Below are 19,796 nucleotides of genomic sequence, written 5' to 3' on the forward strand. Positions count from 1 at the left end.
GAGAGCATCAGGCCTTCCCACAGAGCAAATCCTCTGATTGCCCTCTCAGTGTCACCCTCACCACTGCTAGTCTTTTGTCTCCACCAGGCTCTAAGGAAGTTCTTCTGTTAAGTCTTAAAATTTGGAGCAGGTTAGGAAAGCAGAATACCATTCAGCAATAGCAGAAAAGGCCAGGGATGTCCCCAGTCCCTTCTTAATTTGCTTATTCCCTAAGATACGGGCTTCAGTGTTACAGCTTAGCCACAGTTCAAACCTAGGGTCACAGTAGGGCAAATGTCTATCTTGGAGAGGCCTTTTCCCCCAATCCTTTTAGTTCTTTGTCTTCCTTCCTTCCTTCCTTCCTTCCTTCTTTCCTTCCTTCCTTCCTTCCTTCCTTCCTTCCTTCCTTCCTTCCTTCCCTCCCTCTTTCCTTCCTTCCCTCCTTCCTTCCCTCCCTCTTTCCTTCCTTCCCTCCTTCCTTCCTTCCCTCCCTCCTTCCTTCCTTCCTTCCTTCCTTCCTTCCTTCCTTCCTTCCTTCCTTCCTTCCTTCCTTCCTTCCTTCCTTCTTTCCTTCCTTCCTTCCTTCCTTCCCTCCCTCCCTCCCTCCCTCCTTCCTTCTTTCCTTCCTTCCTTCCTCCTTTCCTCCCTCCCTCCTTTCTTCCTTCCCTCTCTCTTCCATTTTTTCTTTCTTTCTCTTTCCCTCTCTCCCTCCCTTCTTTCCTCCCTTCCTTCTTCCCTCCCTCCCTTACTTATTTTCTTCCTTTTTCTTTTTCCCTTTCTTTCTTTTGCATTGAATCCAGGGCCTCACAAATCCAAGCATGGATTCTTTGTTGACAAGAATTGTATAACTATGATTCCTGGCTACAACTCACATATATACATTCCCTACCTTCAGCTCCTATCCCCTTAGCTAGGTTGATACCTAGACAGAGTCTTCCAAAGACACCTCTGCAGTCTTTGGTCAGTTGTGTTTCTTGGTCTAACCAGAGTTCCTCTGGACCTGGTTTTCTCTCAAAATTCTTTTGCTACCAACATGTTAGAGTTTTGCTCATGGCTTCTGACAGAGCTGTAGCTCTCAGCCACTCTCCACTCCTGTGTCACCTCCTCTCTCTATTTACAAAGGACTCAAGTGAGGGACCAGAGCGATAGCACAGCAGGTAGGGCGTTTGCCTTGCACGCGGCCAACCCGGGTTCAATCACCGGCACCCCATATGGTTCCCCAAGCACTGCCAGGAGTAATTCCTGAGTGTAAAGCCAGGAGTAACCCCTGAGCATCGCTGGGTTGTGACCCAAAAAGCAAAAAAAAAATTAAAACAAAGGACTCAAGTGACACCCCCCTCTCCAACACTGCCCTAGTCCCTGCTTGAAACCTCTGGAATCTTTTCTAGTCTCCTGCCCCCCTCACCAGAGATCCTATCTCAGGGCCAATTCTTCTGGCTCCAGTTCTCACTCCAAAGTTGGGGTCACTTCATTTCTCAAGAGGTAACTGAGGGAAAGCACCTATAAACCAACTGCATTGTAGGGAAAAGGGCAGGAGTTGCTGGATGACTGGAAAAGTGTTTCGCTCTCAGTGATGTCAGAGGTCAGGGCCAGGAACATGGGCTCCAATCTCTTTCCTGCCTGGGATTCCTTGCTCAGTCCTTCTCTGGCTCCAACCCCAGTTTGTGTTCTTTAGGGCCAGTGTCCCTTCATCCCCAAACTAAGGAGTTTCCAAAGTCCTACCCCTACCCAGTTCTTTTGGTTTTGCAGATACTTAGTTTAAGAGGCTAGTTCAACAGCACCTCTAGGCAAAAGACCTTAGAACAATCTGGGTCAGAATCCTTCTTTCTTGGGTCCACATGATAGGGGCCCTTAGGATGAACAAAAAAGTGACCTCATTCTCTCATTCCGTGTGCAGATGCCTTTCCTTTCTCTTCTTTCCTGGGAGTCACTTTGGTTTCTGGCTTGGAGGAGGCCTCTGGGGGCCCTGCTCCAAAGAGCTGTCTGGACAACAATTCCCAGGACAGACTCTTTCCAAGCAAATGGGAAACACAAGGTAGTCAGAGCCCCTCTTTTTATTCATTCCTGTCACCATCACTATTCAAAGTGCTGAGGGAACCCCCCAATTGATTAGCTCACTCTGCTCATCCCCCTGATGCTGTCTTCTTATTAGGCTGAAGTCCTCTTCCCCATCCACATTCTTTGTTGCCCTGTAGAAGCCCAGGACACTGGAGGCTGGGGACAAGGAAATATTGTAGGAAGGTAGATTCTCTCTTCAGTCCTGTATCCTGGTTGTCTGTCCAAAGATTAGAAAGAAATTGAAGGTATCTATCTGCCTGTGTTTTTTCCTTTCTACCCCTTTATTCTCTCTGTGCTAACCTGGTTTTTTCCCTGCTGTTCTCTAAATACACAGGGAAAGCATAGGAGTCATTTTATTCATCTCCTAACCTAAGTAAAGATGCTTGCAAATCCTGCTTGCAATCCTTTGCCATTCCTTAAAAAAATAGCTGCTGAGCTCTGAGCATGCTTTGTTTCAAACAGCACCTCTTCAGCCAGCTCTTCTCTTCACCGTGCCCTCATAAAAAAGATCATCACAATGGCCTAGAAAATCATAATCCTTTGAGTAGTTCTTTCTTTCTTAACTTATGGAAAAACAATCTCTTCCTAACCCTTCCAACTTTGATTATTCTTTTTTACAGTGGATTAAAAGGAACTTATTTGGGGGCTGCTGGCCTGGTGCTAATAGAATAAAATAAAAATTTTTTAAATGGATTGATCTTTACCCCTATTTTTAAAATCAGGTGCTACCAGCTGTAAAAAGAAAATTTTAAAATTTCTCTTTAAGTGGATAGTAAAGAGTGGGGAGAAAATTTTGATACCATACAGTCTAGGCTAGCAGTCTCCTGCTTTCTAGTTAATGAAAGTCAAATCAGGAAATGAGCTTCGACAAGCAAGGAGAGAGGGTGGGAATCAGGCTGCAAAGAAATCTTTGTAGGCTCTATTGCTGATGAAAATTATTGCAACTAAGTTTGGCTGATAAATCATTTATTTGTGTGTCCCAAAAGTCTATAGGGAACATCCATTCTTTCCCAGAAATAGAATCACTCATCTTCACACTGTTGGGCTATGGAAAGAAGCTGACTTCGGAAGGAAGTTGGGGTCCAGTCTTTGATTTACTCCCTTTGGTGGGAGCTGGGCATCTCTCCATTCCCCTTCCCCTATCACCACTGCCCTACCTCTCAGGCCCAAGCCCCCTTCTCTGCTTTTTTAGCAGGTCTCTGTCCTGTGGGAGTGTTGGGGGGGGGGTTGGGGAACCCTCCTAAGGATTCCATCCAGGAATGGGACCCCAGGCATTCTGGAGCCTAGAGCCTTGGTTGGAGCCCAGTCGGTGTGGGGACATCTGACTTCCTGGGCTTAGGGTCCGTGGGAGTCTCATTTGCTTCCTCACACCCTCTCCCCTTCACACCAGGGCTGTTTTATTGTTTTATAACCTTCTTTAGAGCTTTGGTTGCCAAAGAGTCTGATGGGCTATTCTCGACTTTCTCACTTTACCAAACCTCTAGACTTGATGTTTTAAGCAGTTTGGTCACTTGCAAAGACTTTCCTTTCAGATCTAAGCAAATTTGAGAAACTTCTAGGCATGTGGCTACTTTCAGCTTTCACTGAGTCCATTTACAACAATACAGTGCCAAGTGTTAACGCCAATTGTCACCCCACCCCCACACCTACCCAGCCTCTCCCCAATGTCCCCATTTCTACTGAAGCCTGAACAAAATCACAAATAATTCCTGGTAGAAGCAACTAAGATATGGCCTCTCTTTCTTTTCCTCTGTCTGTCTTTCCTTATTTTTCTTTCCTTCATTAAAAGAAAACCACCTAGGTCTAGAACTAGAAAATGATTGAAATAAAGGAGTTGATGGTACTCACAGCGAATGCAGCCAAAGAATCATAAGACCAACCAGCCTTTTCCAAATAGCACTAAGGCCCAACTTAAACAGCCTGCTCTGAAAAGATGCTATTTGAAAAGCCCAGGGTATTGATATGAATATGACCCCCCTTGCATCCTGGATATTTGGAACTATTTAAATGTGAGGGAACAGTTGCCCTGAACCTTTATTTCACGAATAAAAGTTTAAAGCGGAAGGTTATTTATGGTTCTGCAGAGATGGGTCCTGAGTGGCTATTGGTGGACACGTGATTCCAATAAACTTTGTTTTATGGCTTGAGAGTTGACAAGCCAAAATATAATTCCCACCATAAATTAGGTTAAGAGCATACAAGTGCAGATGCTTGGTTCCTGGAGCAGCGATAGGAAAGGGAGAGGTTCCAGCCAGCAGCAGGCTCAGGAGACAGTTCTCCCGGCGCCCTTGTCCACTGAGAGAGAAAACCAGTAAGTCACTTCTTACTTCTTCATCACTACTCCAGTTCTACCTGGGCTGGGAAGCTTCTAGGAACTCCATTCTAATGCCTACCTAAACATTAGCAAAGCCAGAGAATGGGAACCAGGGCTTCCTCCCCTTTCTTTGCACATAGAAAGTTAGGGAGGGAGGGTCCTCACCTCACAGAGGGACTTGTTCTTTCTTTTCTCCATCTCTTCCTCCCAATTGAGCCTCTGCTTCAGAAGCGAGGGGAAAACAGAGGGGTCTAGCTGGATGGAGATGGCTCTGAGAGTGGGGATGGCTTCATGTCTGGCATTGCTCAGAACAAAACTAGAGGAGACTGAAAACTTCAAACTGGACAGCAGCCCCTTTGAGGAGCCCTGCTTTGTGAGGCTGCTCTGTGGGTTCTCCAGTCCCAATGCCAGGAAAAATGATGCCACAGCCATGGAGCTGGATAACAATCTAAAGCATCGCCATTTACCTTGAAACCCATTGATTTTCCTCTTCCTGGCCTCCCCTTTGGGTCCTCATTTCTCTTGGAAATCACTCTTTGTTTTGAAATAGAGCAGAACTAGCGAGGTAAATCTCAGCCAAGCCAGGTCCTTCTTAGGGAAGCAGAGGACAGTTTTTAAATTTTTTATTCGGGCGGGGGTCGCTAGTTTGGATTGGGGGACTTCAAACCTATGTGAAACTGGCAAAGGGGCCCAAGTGGATCCCCGCGAGAGACAGCAGGGCACTGGGGCTGGGGGCAGAAGCAGCAGCTGCCCCCTCCCCAATAAACCTGCGTCCAAAACTGATCCTGATCGTGTCTGTGCTGAAGAAAACACACAAAGGCCCATTCCCCCCCCCCCCCAACTCCCCACCTCGGTTTCCGTTTTCCCAAAGGGGAACCCTGTTCCAGGCCGCCCTGGAGTGGGCCAAGCAAGCAGCAAATTTTGCCTAGGGATGCTAGGAGGGGGGAGGGGGCCGTGCCCCTTCTCCGTGGGGCTGCCCTTGAGGGCTGCGGTCTCCGCTCCGCGGAGAACTTGGCGCAGTTCCTAGGGGCGGGCACCCGGAGCAGGGAGATCTGGGTATTGGTGGGGTGTCTGGGCCTTGGCATGTTTCCGTACTGTCTTTCTCCTCTTACCCCGTGGCATTTCAGTGACCCCCATTTGCATTGCAACAGGTTCAGGACCAGGAGAGATCGTCCGAGTAAGTACCTTCCCGCTTCTTCCGAATCCGCTCTGAGGCCGCGCGCGCTGGCTGGCGGGCGGCTGGGGAGGTGCCGGGTGAAGGGCGCGCCCCGGGAGAGGGCGGGGGAAGGGCCCTGCTGAAGGAGCTCGAGGGGGCGGGGATGAGGGGCTCGAAGTTGGGCTCGGGGAAGGATTTTTCGGGGCCTAGTTTCCAGGCCCCCCCACCCCAACTCGGGAATCGCGCCGTGCAGAGTGTCGCACCGTTGCCCCTCGGGCTTCCCTGGACCTTTGCAGCCCCGCGAGGCCTGGGCGGCTCGCACAGGTGCAGCTCGGCCTCCGCGCGCCCCTGCCAAGCGCTGGCAGCTAATGAGCAGCGCGCCCCATTAACAAGTTGCGGCGGACCTCGCCTTCTGCCGCAGCCAACCTGCCAAACGCGGCCCAGCTCGATCCCTTGGTGCAGCCTTAATCCGCTCCACCTCGCTCCCTCTGCCTCTCTCTGTCCGTCCCTCCGTCCCTCTCCCTCCCTTCCTCTTTCTCTCCCTCGGAAGAAGAGAGAGGAGTTTAAAAACAAAACAAAACAAAATACAAAACAAAACACAAAATAACCTTAACCCTTTGCAGCCGCGGGTGTGTTAAGTTGGTTTTCTTCAAGGAAGGGCCGTGAACTCAGAGCTCAATGAAAGTTTTTCTCTGCCCCTCCCCTGGCCCCAGCCCAGTTTTGGGGGCTTTGAGCAAGTGGACAAGTTGACTGAGAAGGTTCATCTCTTTTTCTCTGTGAAGACCATACAGAAGCTCTGGTGTTGCAGGCAAACATGGGGGGCAGGGGCCAGGGAGGGCAGAGGTTCTTGGGGTCCTGGCTCGGACATTTGAATCAGAGCTGCCTGTGGGGGAAGGCAGGTACTCTTCCTAGGAGGTGTGTGACATCTCCAGGGAAGAGGGTGTCATTCCGTTCCAGTGTTAGGAATGATGAATCCAGGGTCCCTCCCTCCCTGCCAAAGAAGATTCTAGCTTAATGGGAGGTGGAATGTGTGCTGATGGCGGAGGAACCAGGCAAGCTCCTCACAGAAGGAATTCTCTCTCCAAGGTCTGAGAGGCTGAGATTTGGCTCTGGGCCAGGCTGGGTATTCTTATAGTTCCCAGGGCACTAGAAGTAGAGATTCTGCACTCTCCATTTGTCCCCTCTGTCCGGACTCCAGGCAGGAAAAATCTGGTATCTCTAGAACCCCTTGGTCTTGCCCTCTTCTGCCATTACCTCGGCTCCCGGTGCGGTGCATGTCTGTGCGTGGTGCTGGGCTTGCTGTCCCACACTGGCACCCTGTAGTTGAACACAGCACAAAAAGCCCAAGAGATCAAAAGCATTCGTATGGGCAGTTGAGCGGGGAGGTGAATATTTAACGCTTTTGTTCATCAATAACTCGTTGGCTTTGACCTGTCTGAACAAGTCGAGCAATAAGGTGAAATACAGGTCACAGCGTCTAACAAATATGAAAATGTGTACCCTCACCCGACTCCCCACCCAACCCAGCAGGCTCCCCCAGTTTGGATAAAACCTGGGCCCAGTGTGCCCAGGAAGGCAGATAAGTGGGGGTGCTTGGAATTAGGGGGAGGAGGGTAATCATTCTGGGACAAGTGGTTGAGCATGGGGGCAGCCTCCAAACGCTGATTAGAACTGGCACCCTGGCAATCCCTGTGAAATAGGTAAAGCAACAAAACCAAGTTTGGGGTGCAAAGAGTGTGCAGAAAAGACCTAGGCAACAATGCTAGCCAGTTCTGCCAGCCTGAGGGGTAGAGGGCTGTCCCACCAGGTCAGGCCTAGTCTGAAGTTTTCAACTAATTTTTAAATCATAAGGGGAGAAATTAAAGCCACCAAATTAAAAATAAAATCTCTGACCCAGAGTGGGATCCAAAAGTACCATTCAAAGCTGGGCATCCCTCTGCTCCAAGGGACCCCTGAGTGCAACTGTCCCTTAGGTGCCCTGAGTTGAGCAGAGAGCCCCAGACAGGACTGAGGCACTGGGGCGGGCACAACTCTTGAACTTTTGTACTCCAGTGTTCTGCTGTCGGCAAAGCGAAAATAATGAAACTTTGTGATATGTTTGTAAATGATTTCGAATGACCCCTTGCCCTGCCCTTCACCATTAGCAAGCTGCCCCAGCCCTGGGCCGCTTGGTGTGGTGAACAGTGTGGCCGGGTCTGCAGCAGCAGCAGGGGACAGGGACCGAGAGGCCCAGCCGGCAGCTCAGGGCCCAGGAAGGTAAAGGCACCACTTCTTGGAGAAGGAGCTTTGTCAGCCAACCTGGCTGGACTAGGCAGTGGGGGGAAAGAATGGGGCCGGGCAATCCCTTCCTATCTCTTTTTCTTTTACCACGGAGGAGATTCACTTCTTCTTGGAAAATACCACTTAAATGTGTATTGAGTGGGGGAGAATATTTTAATGGGGGGGTGTTGGGGGCAATAGAGATGCTGTTTTTCTTGGGGAGGGGCAGGGTAGATTATTTCTTCTTCTTTTCTTTCTCAAGAACACTGTTCTGGCTGTTTGGCCGCTCTGAAGCCCGGCTCTGGGACAGAATGGGGAACTCGTTGCTGCAAATTGCCACCAACTCCTTCAGCCGACCTGAACTGGCTCAGAAAGTGCGGGTGGCCACATCGGGCTGACAGAGCCTTGGACGAAGAGGCTGGGGCTGGCAGCAGTTTAGATGCCAGCTTCAGGTGGAACCTTAGAGGCTGTAACGTTGTCTATATATACCCTGTAGAACCGAATTTGTGTGGTGTCCACATAGTCACAGATTCGATTCTAGGGGAATATATGGTCGATGCAAAATCACGTTTCTCCGAAATAGCCAGAGTCTGAAGTGGAAGCAAGGCAACCAGCCTACCAGCGACCTTATCTATTTTATTCCCTTGGATTCCAGGAGGACCATCTGAGCCTGCAGACAGGCAGCCGCCTTTTCTTCCAGAAGCCCCTCACGTCTCCACAGAGGTTTCTGTGGGTGCTGGAAAAACCAAAACAGAAGCCAGCAAACGATAGCAACAAAACCCTGATTGGTTGCATTGAATTCCGAGCCAAAGGGCTGGGTTTTGGGGGGACCGGGATTCAGGTGGAAAGATATGGAGCCTCCGACCCAGCTCTGCCCTCAAGAAGCATGATATACGTGGAGGTAGCCCCATCAGGGAGCACATTTCTGTCTGTGCTTTGAGTGAGAAGAAGGGATCTGGGAAGAAGGGGGTGCAGGGCCCATATGAGTCACTTTGGGGTGCTCACCTCCTTTTTTGCCCACCCCGCAGCAGCAGTCTGTGCTGGGCTGTGGGGGCGTTTGCTATGCCGGCACGTCAGGGCTTCCTTTCGGCACACATGCCGGCTTGGGGCTTGGGCACAGGAGAAAACTGGGCGGTTATTCATTGCCTAATTTCATTCAACCCAGCCAGATTCGGGTAACTTTTGGGTGACCCTGATGAAGACAAAGCCGGGACTCGGCCTTTGTATGGCAGAGTCCGACTCCCTCCCGCGGGGGCCAGGGCAGGCGGTGGCTGAGAGTCTCTGCCCAGCTCAGAGCCCACCTGGCCCAACCGTATTTGGGGGCCCCAGTGGATATGAGCATGTATTCCCCGTTATACTGTGCCCATTTGGGGGGACTGCTTTCACGTGGGGTTGAGGGGAGAGGACACTGGAAGCTAGCAAAGTGAATGGCAGACAAAAGCTGAGGTTACCTGCAGGGAAGGAGAGCCCCCGAGGAGGAGAAGCACGTTAACCTCTGCTGGGGACCCTCAAATATGCCCCTTGAGTCACTCGATTACACGTATGTTATTTAGTTAAATTTGTGAAAATTATGAGATGCTCACCAACCCGGTGATAAACTCGCTCCCTCGCTATTGGCTGGCGCGGTCACATGGCCGCCAACTTTATTCAGTTGACAGCAAGTAGGAGGGCCCTATGGAAGGAGAAAAAAAGACAACACGAGAAAAATTAGTATTTTCTACCTTCTGAAATTAATGGCCATGAGTTCGTATATGGTGAACTCCAAGTATGTGGACCCCAAGTTCCCTCCGTGCGAGGAATATTTACAGGGCGGCTACCTAGGCGAGCAGGGTGCCGACTTCTACGGCAGCGGCGGCGCGCAGGGGGCAGACTTCCAGCCCCCGGGGCTCTACCCCCGGCCCGACTTCGGCGAGCAGCCCTTCGGCGGCGGCGCGGGGCCTGGCTCGGTGCTGCCCACGCGCGGCCACGGCCAAGAGCCCGGCGGCCCGGGGGGGCATTACGGCGCCCCCGGTGAACCGTGCCCCGCGCCCCCCGCGCCCCCGCCCGCGCCCCTGCCGGGTGCTCGGGCCTGCAGCCAGCCGGGCGGCCCCAAGCCGCCAGCCCCGGGGACGGCGCTCAAGCAGCCGGCCGTGGTGTACCCCTGGATGAAGAAGGTGCACGTGAATTCGGGTAAGGCCTGAGCCCTGCCACCTCCGGGTCTCCCCATCCCCCAGCCGACCACCTGGGCCCCTGGGGAGGGCTGCGAGTGGGGGGTAATGTGGGGGCTCCCGGGGGCGCCGCAATTACTCTCTCCATAAATTTTTATAGCTGAGGGAACAGGCCGGCACCATGTGGCTGACTGCTTGGCTGTGGGCGAAAAAGGGGGTGGAGATGGGGGTGGGGTGGGGGAGGACTCCATTTTTAGAGCGGAGGGAAACGGGTGGAGGAGGGGGGGTGTCCAAAATATTTGGGGATTCCCGGGAGGTGGGTGCACCCTTCGGGCACCCTGCCTGGGGTTCCGGGAGGTGTGGCGGTGGGTGGTGGGGGGTGAACGTGTGTGCACGGGCAGAGGGCGGGAGCAGGGAGCAGAGCTGGGGCCCGGGGTGCGGGGAGAGGGCAGCAGCCTCGGGCGCGCCAGGAAGTGAGTGGAAGGGGTGGGGGAGGCAGGGGCCTAACTCCTCTCGGGTTGCTCTGGTAGCAGGCTGAGCTGATGGGTGCTGTCGGGTTTTCGTCTTTGCAGTGAACCCCAACTACACCGGAGGGGAGCCCAAGCGGTCCCGGACAGCCTACACGCGGCAGCAAGTCCTAGAACTGGAGAAGGAGTTCCATTTTAACAGGTATCTGACCCGGCGCCGCCGCATCGAAATCGCGCACACGCTGTGTCTGTCCGAGCGGCAGATCAAGATCTGGTTCCAGAATCGGAGGATGAAGTGGAAAAAAGATCACAAGCTGCCCAACACCAAAGGCAGGTCTTCATCGTCCTCCTCCTCTTCCTCTTCCTCCTCCTCTTCATCTTCCTCCTGCTCCGCCTCGGCAGCCCCTGGCCAGCACTTGCAGCCTCTGGCCAAGGACCATCACACGGACCTGACGACCTTATAGAAGCGGGGCCCCTGCCCATCCCTCCCTGTGCTCCCGGCTGAGCCGAAGCTGCGGGCAGGCCGGGGCTGCTGTCACCGCTGGGCTTTAAGGTACTGTGGGGTGGGCCTGGGACAGCATCCTGACTGGAGCGGGCAGGGGGCGGGAGGGGGGGAGGATTCTCTCCCTAAGTATATTATCACAAAGCAGGAGCTACTGAGAACAGAAAACCTGGGTGAGTCATTAAACTCATGAAAATCTCCATGGTTGGATTTTGAATTTGCAGATGAAGGTTGGATGCTTTATCCCTGGGTGAATTTGATCATTCTCCTCTGCTTCACCTCTCCAGGGATCTTTGTGGTTTAATAGTATGGGGGAGTTGAGGCAGGTTGGCCTTCCCGGGCTTGGTGTTTGTAGTGGAAGCAAGTGATCTGGGCCAAGATCCCTGAACTTTCTGGATTGTCTACAATTTCTGGTGTGATAAAATATATGTATATATATTTTGCTCCCAGTGGCCCCATACCCAAAGAATTGAGTCTAAGAAGAAAGTGGGAAACGGGTTATTTTATGTTTAGATTATATGTGCTTAAATATTTATTTGTTGGGAATGGGGTACAGGATAATTGACATCTTGATGCCAAAAATCTCAAGCTGGTAAAGGGGACTGAGAAAGTTTTAGGGAGCAAAATCAGAGTGGTGTGGACTGACTTCTGGCTAGAACCTGCATTTTGAACTCCACCCCCTCTCACTCCCAGGAAACCTGTGTAGGGGGCCCTTAACCCTTCCAGAGAGAAGCAAAGGGTCCACTCAGAGTTGAGTTCTTGAAAATATATTTCCACATGTGCTTTTTTCAACACTGTGCTTACAACCAGTTCTGGATGATTAAAGCAAAGGGTGGGGGGAAAGAAGAAACAAATGGTCCAACATTTTCCTTCTGGGGAAAGAAAACAAAACCTCTATGTTCTGGGTCATTAGATGATGACTGCATTTTCTGTTCCAACTGGATTTCAAATGCTCAAAATACCTACATATTACAGTATTTTATAGGAATTGGTGGAGAATCTATATGGGAGAGGGGATTGTTGCACAAAGGTGAGGAAATTACTGAATGAAAAAAAGAAGGAAAGAAAGAGCTAATTGAATATATAGAAGTTCACAAAAGTTGGCCTTAGGGTATTTCTCCCCCCCTGAAGTTTTTATTTTTTAAACAAACCTAAGGGATTTTCCCCTCCACCCATTAATTAGAAGCAGAAATTGTAAAAGCAGAAAAGTTTTCTGGTCCTTTTCCTTGCCTTGTGAACAGGGGCTTAAAAACATCAACTCTCAAACAGGAGAGATACTCTTGAGTTATGTTTCTTATGCCTGCCCTGAGAAGAGCTCAAAGCTCATCTGTCTAAAGTGCTGGTCCTCAGGATAAGTGTGTGTGTGGGGGGGGTTATTGGGGGTGGGCAGTAAAAGGTAATGACCACAGTTCATAATGACTCCATGAAAGAAGCCTCCAGAACTTCAAGCCCCAAAGCCTTGGGCTCCAAAGAGAAAGCCCAGGTTGTAGCTATGAAAGAGTGACAAAAGGGGGCAGGAGAAGGGGTTGAGTTTGAAAGGGAGATGCAGAGTTGAGATTATTTTGCCATGCTCCAGAACATTTATGAAGGTTTCAGTGGTAATTTTGAAAATGTACTTAAGTGGAAGGGAGGAAGGAAAGATGTTCTTTGCAGGCCTGTTATTTGCTTTGGTGTCTCCTGAGAGCTAAGGGCAGATACTGGAGTTCCTAAGCCGAAATTCCACTTCCCTAAAGTATCTTCCAAGCCTTGGTCTTTTGTATCAGACCCCGGGGACTGCTCTTTGTTCCTCCTTGGGGTGAGCCTGGCTCTCAGACTTGCACATGGCAATACTTGAATATCGCCACGTCGAGATATTAAAGATGGATATTCCTGCTTTATTCGCATCATTGTTTCTATGACAAAAAGCACAGAGTTCATACATAGTCAAGATGTCTTTTTTCTGACGCCTTCACGTTGAGAAGCTGAAAAGGTATTTTACTGAAGTTCGGCTAAATTACAGAACTAGGTTCATCCAGAGGACAAATTTTCTATTCGATTAGCTGTATTTCAGCCGGGAGGACTGACCTCTAAACCCTTAACCTTTTGGACTCTAACTACCCTTCTCTTCTTTTTTCCCCCCTCTAACATGGAGAGCAGGCTTTGGACGAAGCATTTGAAAAGAGCTGCTATCCCTAGGCAAGTTGGCAAGTTGCTCAGAGTTTTTCCTAAAACTCCAACCTGTGAATTCATTGACCCCTCTCCTGGGGGTGGGGGTGGGGGCAAGTCTATATTTTCACCACACCCAGCTACATAGATTTTATAGAGATAATTATAGAGATCTGCCCCCTTCTGAGAAGTTCATGTTACTCACCCCAGCTTCAGACCAGTTGCCAGAATTGCTTAACTGCCTTTACCCCAGCCTCAGAGGAAGGCCAAGAAACGTCTTTTCTCAGAGGGAACCCAAGTTCCTCAAATTTAGCCCCATTACTTAGGAAAGGAACTTAATCAGAGAAGCAACTTCTTTTGTTTATTAGTCTCAGAGACCCTTCTCAGCTTCCAAGGATTGTCTTTTGAAATGTTAATAGAGCCTGGTGGGCCCAGAGGGCAGCCTTCAGCCCTGAGGTCCCATTCGGACCTCAGAGTCCATTTGGGCCCATAGGAGTACATCAGCGAAGAGGCAGAGGCAGCCCCCACCTCCCCCAACCACCTCCGGCAGAGAAGGAAATGAGTTTCCATCTGGGAACGTGCTCTGGGGAAAGAGAAATGTTGAGTGGCTCAGTGTCCATTTGCTTTTATTTGTTTCCAGTTTGTTCGTCCCAATTTGAGCCAGAAGTGTTTGGTGTGTTGTTTTCTTTTTTGAAAGCCATGTTGGGGTGGTGACTGGGGGGTGGGGGATGTTTGCTGAGGAGGGTGCTCCTTAGACTCCCATTTCACTCTGTCCATTGCAGCCTTTTGTTGGGAGATGACATTGTCACTCAGCCCCATGGTGTCTGTTCACACAAAATGCTTTTTTAATAGAATTGACCAATGTTCTGCTGCCACTGATTAAAGTATTATTTATACTAATTGTTGCCTGTAGTTTTGATGTAATTCATTGATCTATATTTGAAATAATAAAAGGTGTAGCAAAATCTCCCTTCTGTTTGGTGACTCTGCGGAAACATTCTTCACTCCGCCTTCTAGAAACGAACATTCCCTATAAACGGTATATTTTTTAAAAATGATTTTTCTCCAACGTGCCCAGCAGGTGAAGGTCAAACTGTGTAAGGTATAGGAGGCCAACATTGCCCCTCCCCCACGCCACCACCCAACCCAGTTCCAAGGACCATCATGTTTTGTGAGCTTTAGGGAACCTACTTTAGGAGGGAATCAGGAGGCTTCTGGGCCCTGAAGACATTGCCCCCCCCCCAAAGGAAAAGAAGTAACTGGAGGCTAAAGGGAGGCTCCAGGTTGGCTCTCTGCCCCAGTCAACCCCAGGCTCCATCCTTCTCTCTACTACGCGGTGGATGAGACATTTCCCCACTCCAACTGGGCAAGAAAGTATTGGAGACCCAATTGTGGGCCCAGCTGAGGCTGCCCGGACCTCTGGTCTCCAACCTGGGGCTTATTCTACTCATCCCGGGTGGCTCAGTTCCACGGGGGCCTCCACCACCTGCCCCTCCTTTCCCCAGAGCCCCTCCACCCTGCAGACGACAATAAACAAAACACTCCCCCCTATAAAAAGTGGTGCGCTCTATTTTTTTTTTTATCACGAGGGCACTTTCTCGCCTGGACCTCGCCTGGAAGAGTCCCGCTTCCTTAGCGCTCCCCCCCAACAGGAGTCCCCCAAATAAGATGGGGCGGGGTGGGATGGGGGGGCCCAGCCGCGTCAGGAAATGAGCGGAAAGCATAAAAGCAGACATGTGTCCTTAATATATGGACAGGCTCGCCGCGGACGCGTGGCCATGTGTATTTATAAGTGCGCAGATCCAAGTTTAAATATTCAGACCTATTTTACGAGTGTCCTCGGCCCGTCTCCCGGCTAATGGCTCCTCCCGCGCCCACCGATGCCTCAGTAGCGTCGAGGGTGCGGGCCGGCGCGGCGGCGGGAGCGGGCGGCCGAGCGCGCCCGCCAGCCGCGTTCCAGGCCGCCCCGAGCCTCGGCAGACAGCGCTTCCCGCCCGCCGCCCGCCATGTTGGGGCGCCCTCCCTGCCCCCCGCGCCGGGCTGCGCGGCCGGGGCTCGCCGGCTGCCGGGGGAGGGCCTTTCATAACCCGGAGAATTTTCAAAGTGCGAGGAAGATGATAAGAATAGATTTCTACAAGTCCCGACCACGTGATTGGCGAAATAATTAATTCAGCACGTCCCTTAAGAAACACGGAGTCGTCATTAATCTGCCACTCAAAGGGCTCTCTCCGACTTGGAAAGTGCAGGGATCCCAAGAATACCGCCCGCCGAGGGGGGCCGCGCGGCGCCCCCCAGCCCTGCACCCCAGCCCCCCGGCGGCAGCGGCGGCGGCGGCGGCGGCGGCGGGCGCGGGAGCGCGGGAGCGCGGCCGGCAGGTAAATATTTTGGCGACTTTTATTTCTGCAGATTTAAATCCTTAATGAGCTTAGCTGTCAGGGCTGCTGACAAATAGTTCCCTTTGCTTCCTGATTTGGAACCGCGCGCCGGCTGAAGTTGTTAGTGGCTTGGATGGTGACCTTTTGGTTCAGCAAAGCTTTGCACTTATGAAAAATTACTGCGAGCCGCCGAGCGTGTGTATGTGTGTGTGTCTGTGTGTGTGTGTACGTGTGCGTGCGTTTGGCAGAGAGGGTGGGTGGGTGGGTGGGTGCGCGGGGCCAGGGTGCGGGGCCGGGGCGCGCGGGCAGCTCGCAGACAAGAGGAGTTGTAAAGCCCGCCCGGCTGGGGGACGCGCCTGGCGCACGCGGGCCGAGGTGGCCCGGTCGCCTCTGTCTACCGGGAACAATGGTCGCTGTCACGGCATCTGCCGCCTATTCTTAAACCGGTGAGAAAAGGCCCCGGCTCTCTTTTCAAGCGAGGGTCGTAAATTTTTCTTTGCGTCATAATAGAAGGCTATAAAATCGAGTTGAAATTTTACCCCAGGCATGTTTTAACCAACAGATAATGATTTCCGACTGGCTTCTCCCACACCCCTCCCTCCCATCACCACCAGAACTCAGCTGCTTCAGTCACCCCAGTGAGGAGTGTCCCCCTTTTTTCCTTTTAATTTTTGTGTTTTTAATATTGGGGGTGGGGTGAAGATCTCAAGTCAAAGAAGTGTGTGTGTATGTGTGTGTGTGGCGGGTTGGGGGGTGTCTCCAGCGCTTGGGGTGGAACCCTGGGGCTAGCGAAAATCCCAGGGGGGTGGGGGAAAGCATGTGGGAGAAATGAGGGAGAGCTGCAAAAGCACTGCTCCCCATCTCTTGCACTGCACCCCATCTCCAGCCTTTTTTCTTACTGTACTTAGAGGACATCTGATGTCCCAGGAGCCTCTAGGATCCTCCACCTGGCCTGGGTCTGGGCTGAGGGCAGCAATGTCCATTCCCCTGCTCAGAGGTAACCCTGGCCCACATTGCTACAACAGAGAGCCTCTGCATTCGACTGCTTCTCTCCTTGGCTTTGAGGACGATTGCAGCGAGCTGGGCAGGCGGCAGGAGGTGGTTGTTTGGGGATGGTGCATGTGTTTTGATTTCTTTTCTTTCTTTTTTTCCTTTTTTTTTTGGTGTGTGTATATTTCCCCGTCAGGACAGAGACAAAGTTTCCTCCGTTATGAATTATACATTCAAACAATAACACATTAATTCAATTATTCAAAGATGACAAATGTTTATGTGCTTTGCAACTGACTCCTGCGCAGATTCGGGAGCTTTTACTGAGCCGGCTTGCTTTTTTCTCAATGAGAATTGGCTCCCCTCCCATCCCCACTCCACCTACCTCAAACCACCTCCCAGATCCCCTGGTAGGCCCTGAGAGGAACCCACAAAAAGCTTCTCCAGCCCTGCTGGCAGCCCGGCAGCCAACAGCCTCCCAAGGCCCGGGCTCGGCGGGCACCGACCAGGGCTATTTTATCAGTGTGACAATTGCCCTGGTCGGTGTGATAAATCATCGTAAGTAATTCCTGAAAGGGTGCGAGGCTGTTGGGGGCCGGGCGCGGACTGTAAATCTTTCCGGTTTATTGCTCTATGAACATATGCTCCGATTGAAGAAGGCTTAGATCCTTTCCTGGAGACAAATTCCCGCAAAGCGACCCCCCTCTTTGAGTGGAGATTAACACTTGCCGCTGGGCCCCTGGCAAGAGGCTAGGGGGCGGGGTCCTCTGGGGGGGTGGATTGGGGGTGCACAGTCCAAATCTAAGAGGTGCCCTAATGGGCTTCCAGCCAGGACCGGGCAGGTAAAGGAGCAGAGGGGTAATGCTGACAGTTCTGGGGGCTTGAGCTTGTGATCTGTCACCTGGGGCTTTAAATGGGCTCTGAAGTGGGGGTGCAGAGGACTGTGCATGACATCCTCCTTGCTCTTCCACCACTGCCCAGCCTTTGTCACTCCTGTCTCAGACCATGCAACCCTGGACAGCCCGCATACCCCACCTTTGGCGGAGCCACAGAGAAGCAGAGCTAGTAGTGAAAAGGAGACCGCAGGGAGGGGTGGTGGCCAGCCTGGTGCGAGATTCTGAGCACAGAACTAGGCTGGGGAGAGCTGTTGGGGTTCATTATAAACTGGAGAGCTGTGCCGACCCTGTCCAGGAACTGAGTTGTTCTCCCTGTGAGAATTGTTTCCTTCCATAAATTCCATCCCGCATTCAGGGAGCTCCAGGAACCTGTCTTGACTGGATTTTTTTTTTAAAAAAGAGAAGCTCCGGGTTCCCGTATCAAGTCCGGTCAGGACAGAATTTTGACCCCCATCCCTCATCCCTATACCGCCTTGGCAGGAAGCGGGAAGATGCGGCCTGAGGGGCCCTGGGCCTTGCGGTGATCTTGGGCCCAGCCCAGATCTCTCGGGGCGCCCTGGTGCCGACCCAGGCAGCTGCAGGCCTCACAGCACTCGGCTGGGCTGGCGGGTGCAGGAGGCAGGAAGCGGCGCGGTCGCTGCCGCCACCAGCCACCCTGGCCCCTCTCGCGCCGCTCTGTGGACCGAGCCCAGGTCCGACCCAACGATAGTGGCGAGGAGGCAGGGTTTCCCGGGGTGACCGGCCTGGCTGTGAGCCGGAGGCTTGCACCGTGGCGCGGGAGCCAGCCGTCGCGCCACTCCTCCGACCGACCCCGGAGCGGGGTTCCGCGGGCTCTCTGCTGGGTACTTGAGGGGTGTGGGGCGCGGGTGCAGCAAGAGAACTAGGGGAACCCTGGTCCTCTGGTGCTCTGTAGCGTTCTCCGGAGATGCCTCTAAGAGAGGTGACCTATAAATTTGCCAGTCCTGGTGGCAGGCTGGGTGGCAGGCTAAGCCAGGGTCAGAGGTCGTGTGTGGGGAGGGAACACTCAGAGACCCCATCCCACTGCCTGCGGCCAGACTGAGCTGCATCAATTGGGACCCAGCAGCAGGGGCCTTTCCTTCTGCCCCACACCTATCCCTGTCTGTCCGGGGGAAGGGGTGAGGATCCCCTGCCTCCCCGCCCCTCCTCCCAGCCCCCGGGCCTGGCTGCGCTCCGGGGCTGGATGGCGTGAAAGTTTCAGCCTCAATCAGTACAATCTTCCCTGGGGGTCACGTGAACAAATATGCTCGCATTTGAAGGCAGCGTCTGTATTTCCCGACTATGAGGGGGTTTCCGGGGCTCTCTCCAAACCCAGAAAGGGCCACATTCCGAAAGCAAAACAAACCCGGAGCTCCGGGGGGCCCGGGAGGGCTGGGCAGGAACCCAGGAGTGGGTGGGGGCGCGGGTGGCCGCAGCTCTGGGCCTGGGAGCCGACAGGACGGGCGGGCGGGCGGACCGGCGGGCGCGCAGCGCAGACGAAGCCAGCTCTGGGACGACGAACTCGTTCCTCCTGCGTTTATTGGTAGTTGAACCTCAGCCTGGTTCCGTTCTACCGGGAATTCCGTGTGCTCGGGTATATGGCCGCGTCTGCAAGCGCGCAAGACCAGGGTTGGGACAGTGTTGTCTGCAGACAAAGGGGGAAGGCTAACTCTGCCCCCCACTGGCGCCCACTCTGAGGCCGAGGACACCAGGTTTATGATAAATTGGGATTCAGGTAAGCAATTGCATGACAAAAATGGAAATCTTTGGGCGCGGGGTTGCTCGCTGCCCTGAGAGGGAGACTAAATATGATTTATTTTGTGTAATCTGTGATCTTGATTATTGCCAATTGGTGAGGCAGCCCGCGTAGACCTAGGTACACTTCTACATACACATCGAGGCTGGTGATTAATCGCAACGGAGGTGCGCTTTGTGGGGATGCTCCCCGCCTACCCAAAGGTTAGGAGGAGCACTCCCTTGCCAGGCTTGGAGGGTGGCCGGTGGCCTGGGGGTGGGGGGAGGAGAAGCCAGTTTGAGGAGAGGGTCCGGTGAGGGCATTGGGGGCTGTAGGAAGTATTTGGGGGGGTAAATGTACGGTTATGAGAATGAGCTGAAAATGAAATGAATAAAAAGAAACTTTTTTTTTACACTGTCACTGCCAAAGTAAGATGGAGCGTCATATTAATTTCGTGTCTTGGGCTGCCGGGCTGGGCGCAGGCAGGTTGATTTATATGTATTTAAAATAAACTCTATGGCCAGCCAGCTCCAAGCTTGCATTGTCTGGGAGCTAGCACCACTTATGCATGCCTTTATCTCTCGCTGTTGGTATAATATTTGTGGGTGAAGGAGAGATTAAAATGTTGCTGAAACCTCCCCCCAAAAAACTAAAGAGACCCCCCCAAGCTACCCAGAAGAGTTTGGAGGCTCTTCCACATGCCCTCTTGCTAGCCTAGAGTTATGACTGCAATCATGGCAGAGATAAGACTTCTGGGTCCTTCTCCCCAAATAACT

The 19,796-nt window shown here is 52.4% G+C and overlaps 1 protein-coding gene across 1 annotated transcript; it reads left to right on the top strand.

Annotated features, from left to right (window-relative positions):
• The first annotated feature begins 9,499 nt into the window (after positions 1-9,499).
• HOXD4 (homeobox D4) lies at positions 9,500-10,844 on the top strand. Its single transcript, XM_004601179.2, has 2 exons — positions 9,500-9,935; positions 10,486-10,844. The coding sequence occupies exons 1-2, from the start codon at positions 9,500-9,502 to the stop codon at positions 10,842-10,844; spliced, it is 795 nt and encodes a 264-aa protein (XP_004601236.1).
• The last annotated feature ends 8,952 nt before the right edge of the window (positions 10,845-19,796 follow it).

Source organism: Sorex araneus, chromosome X (assembly GCF_027595985.1).
Source record: "Sorex araneus isolate mSorAra2 chromosome X, mSorAra2.pri, whole genome shotgun sequence".
Taxonomy (NCBI): domain Eukaryota; kingdom Metazoa; phylum Chordata; class Mammalia; order Eulipotyphla; family Soricidae; genus Sorex; species Sorex araneus.

Excerpts from the sequence above, each read along its gene's own strand:
- HOXD4 (XM_004601179.2), top strand. The coding sequence starts at position 9,500 with ATGGCCATGAGTTCGTATATGGTGAACTCCAAGTATGTGGACCCCAAG. Across the intron at positions 9,936-10,485 it reads GAAGGTGCACGTGAATTCGG|TGAACCCCAACTACACCGGA; the intron begins GTAAGGCCTGAG and ends TCGTCTTTGCAG.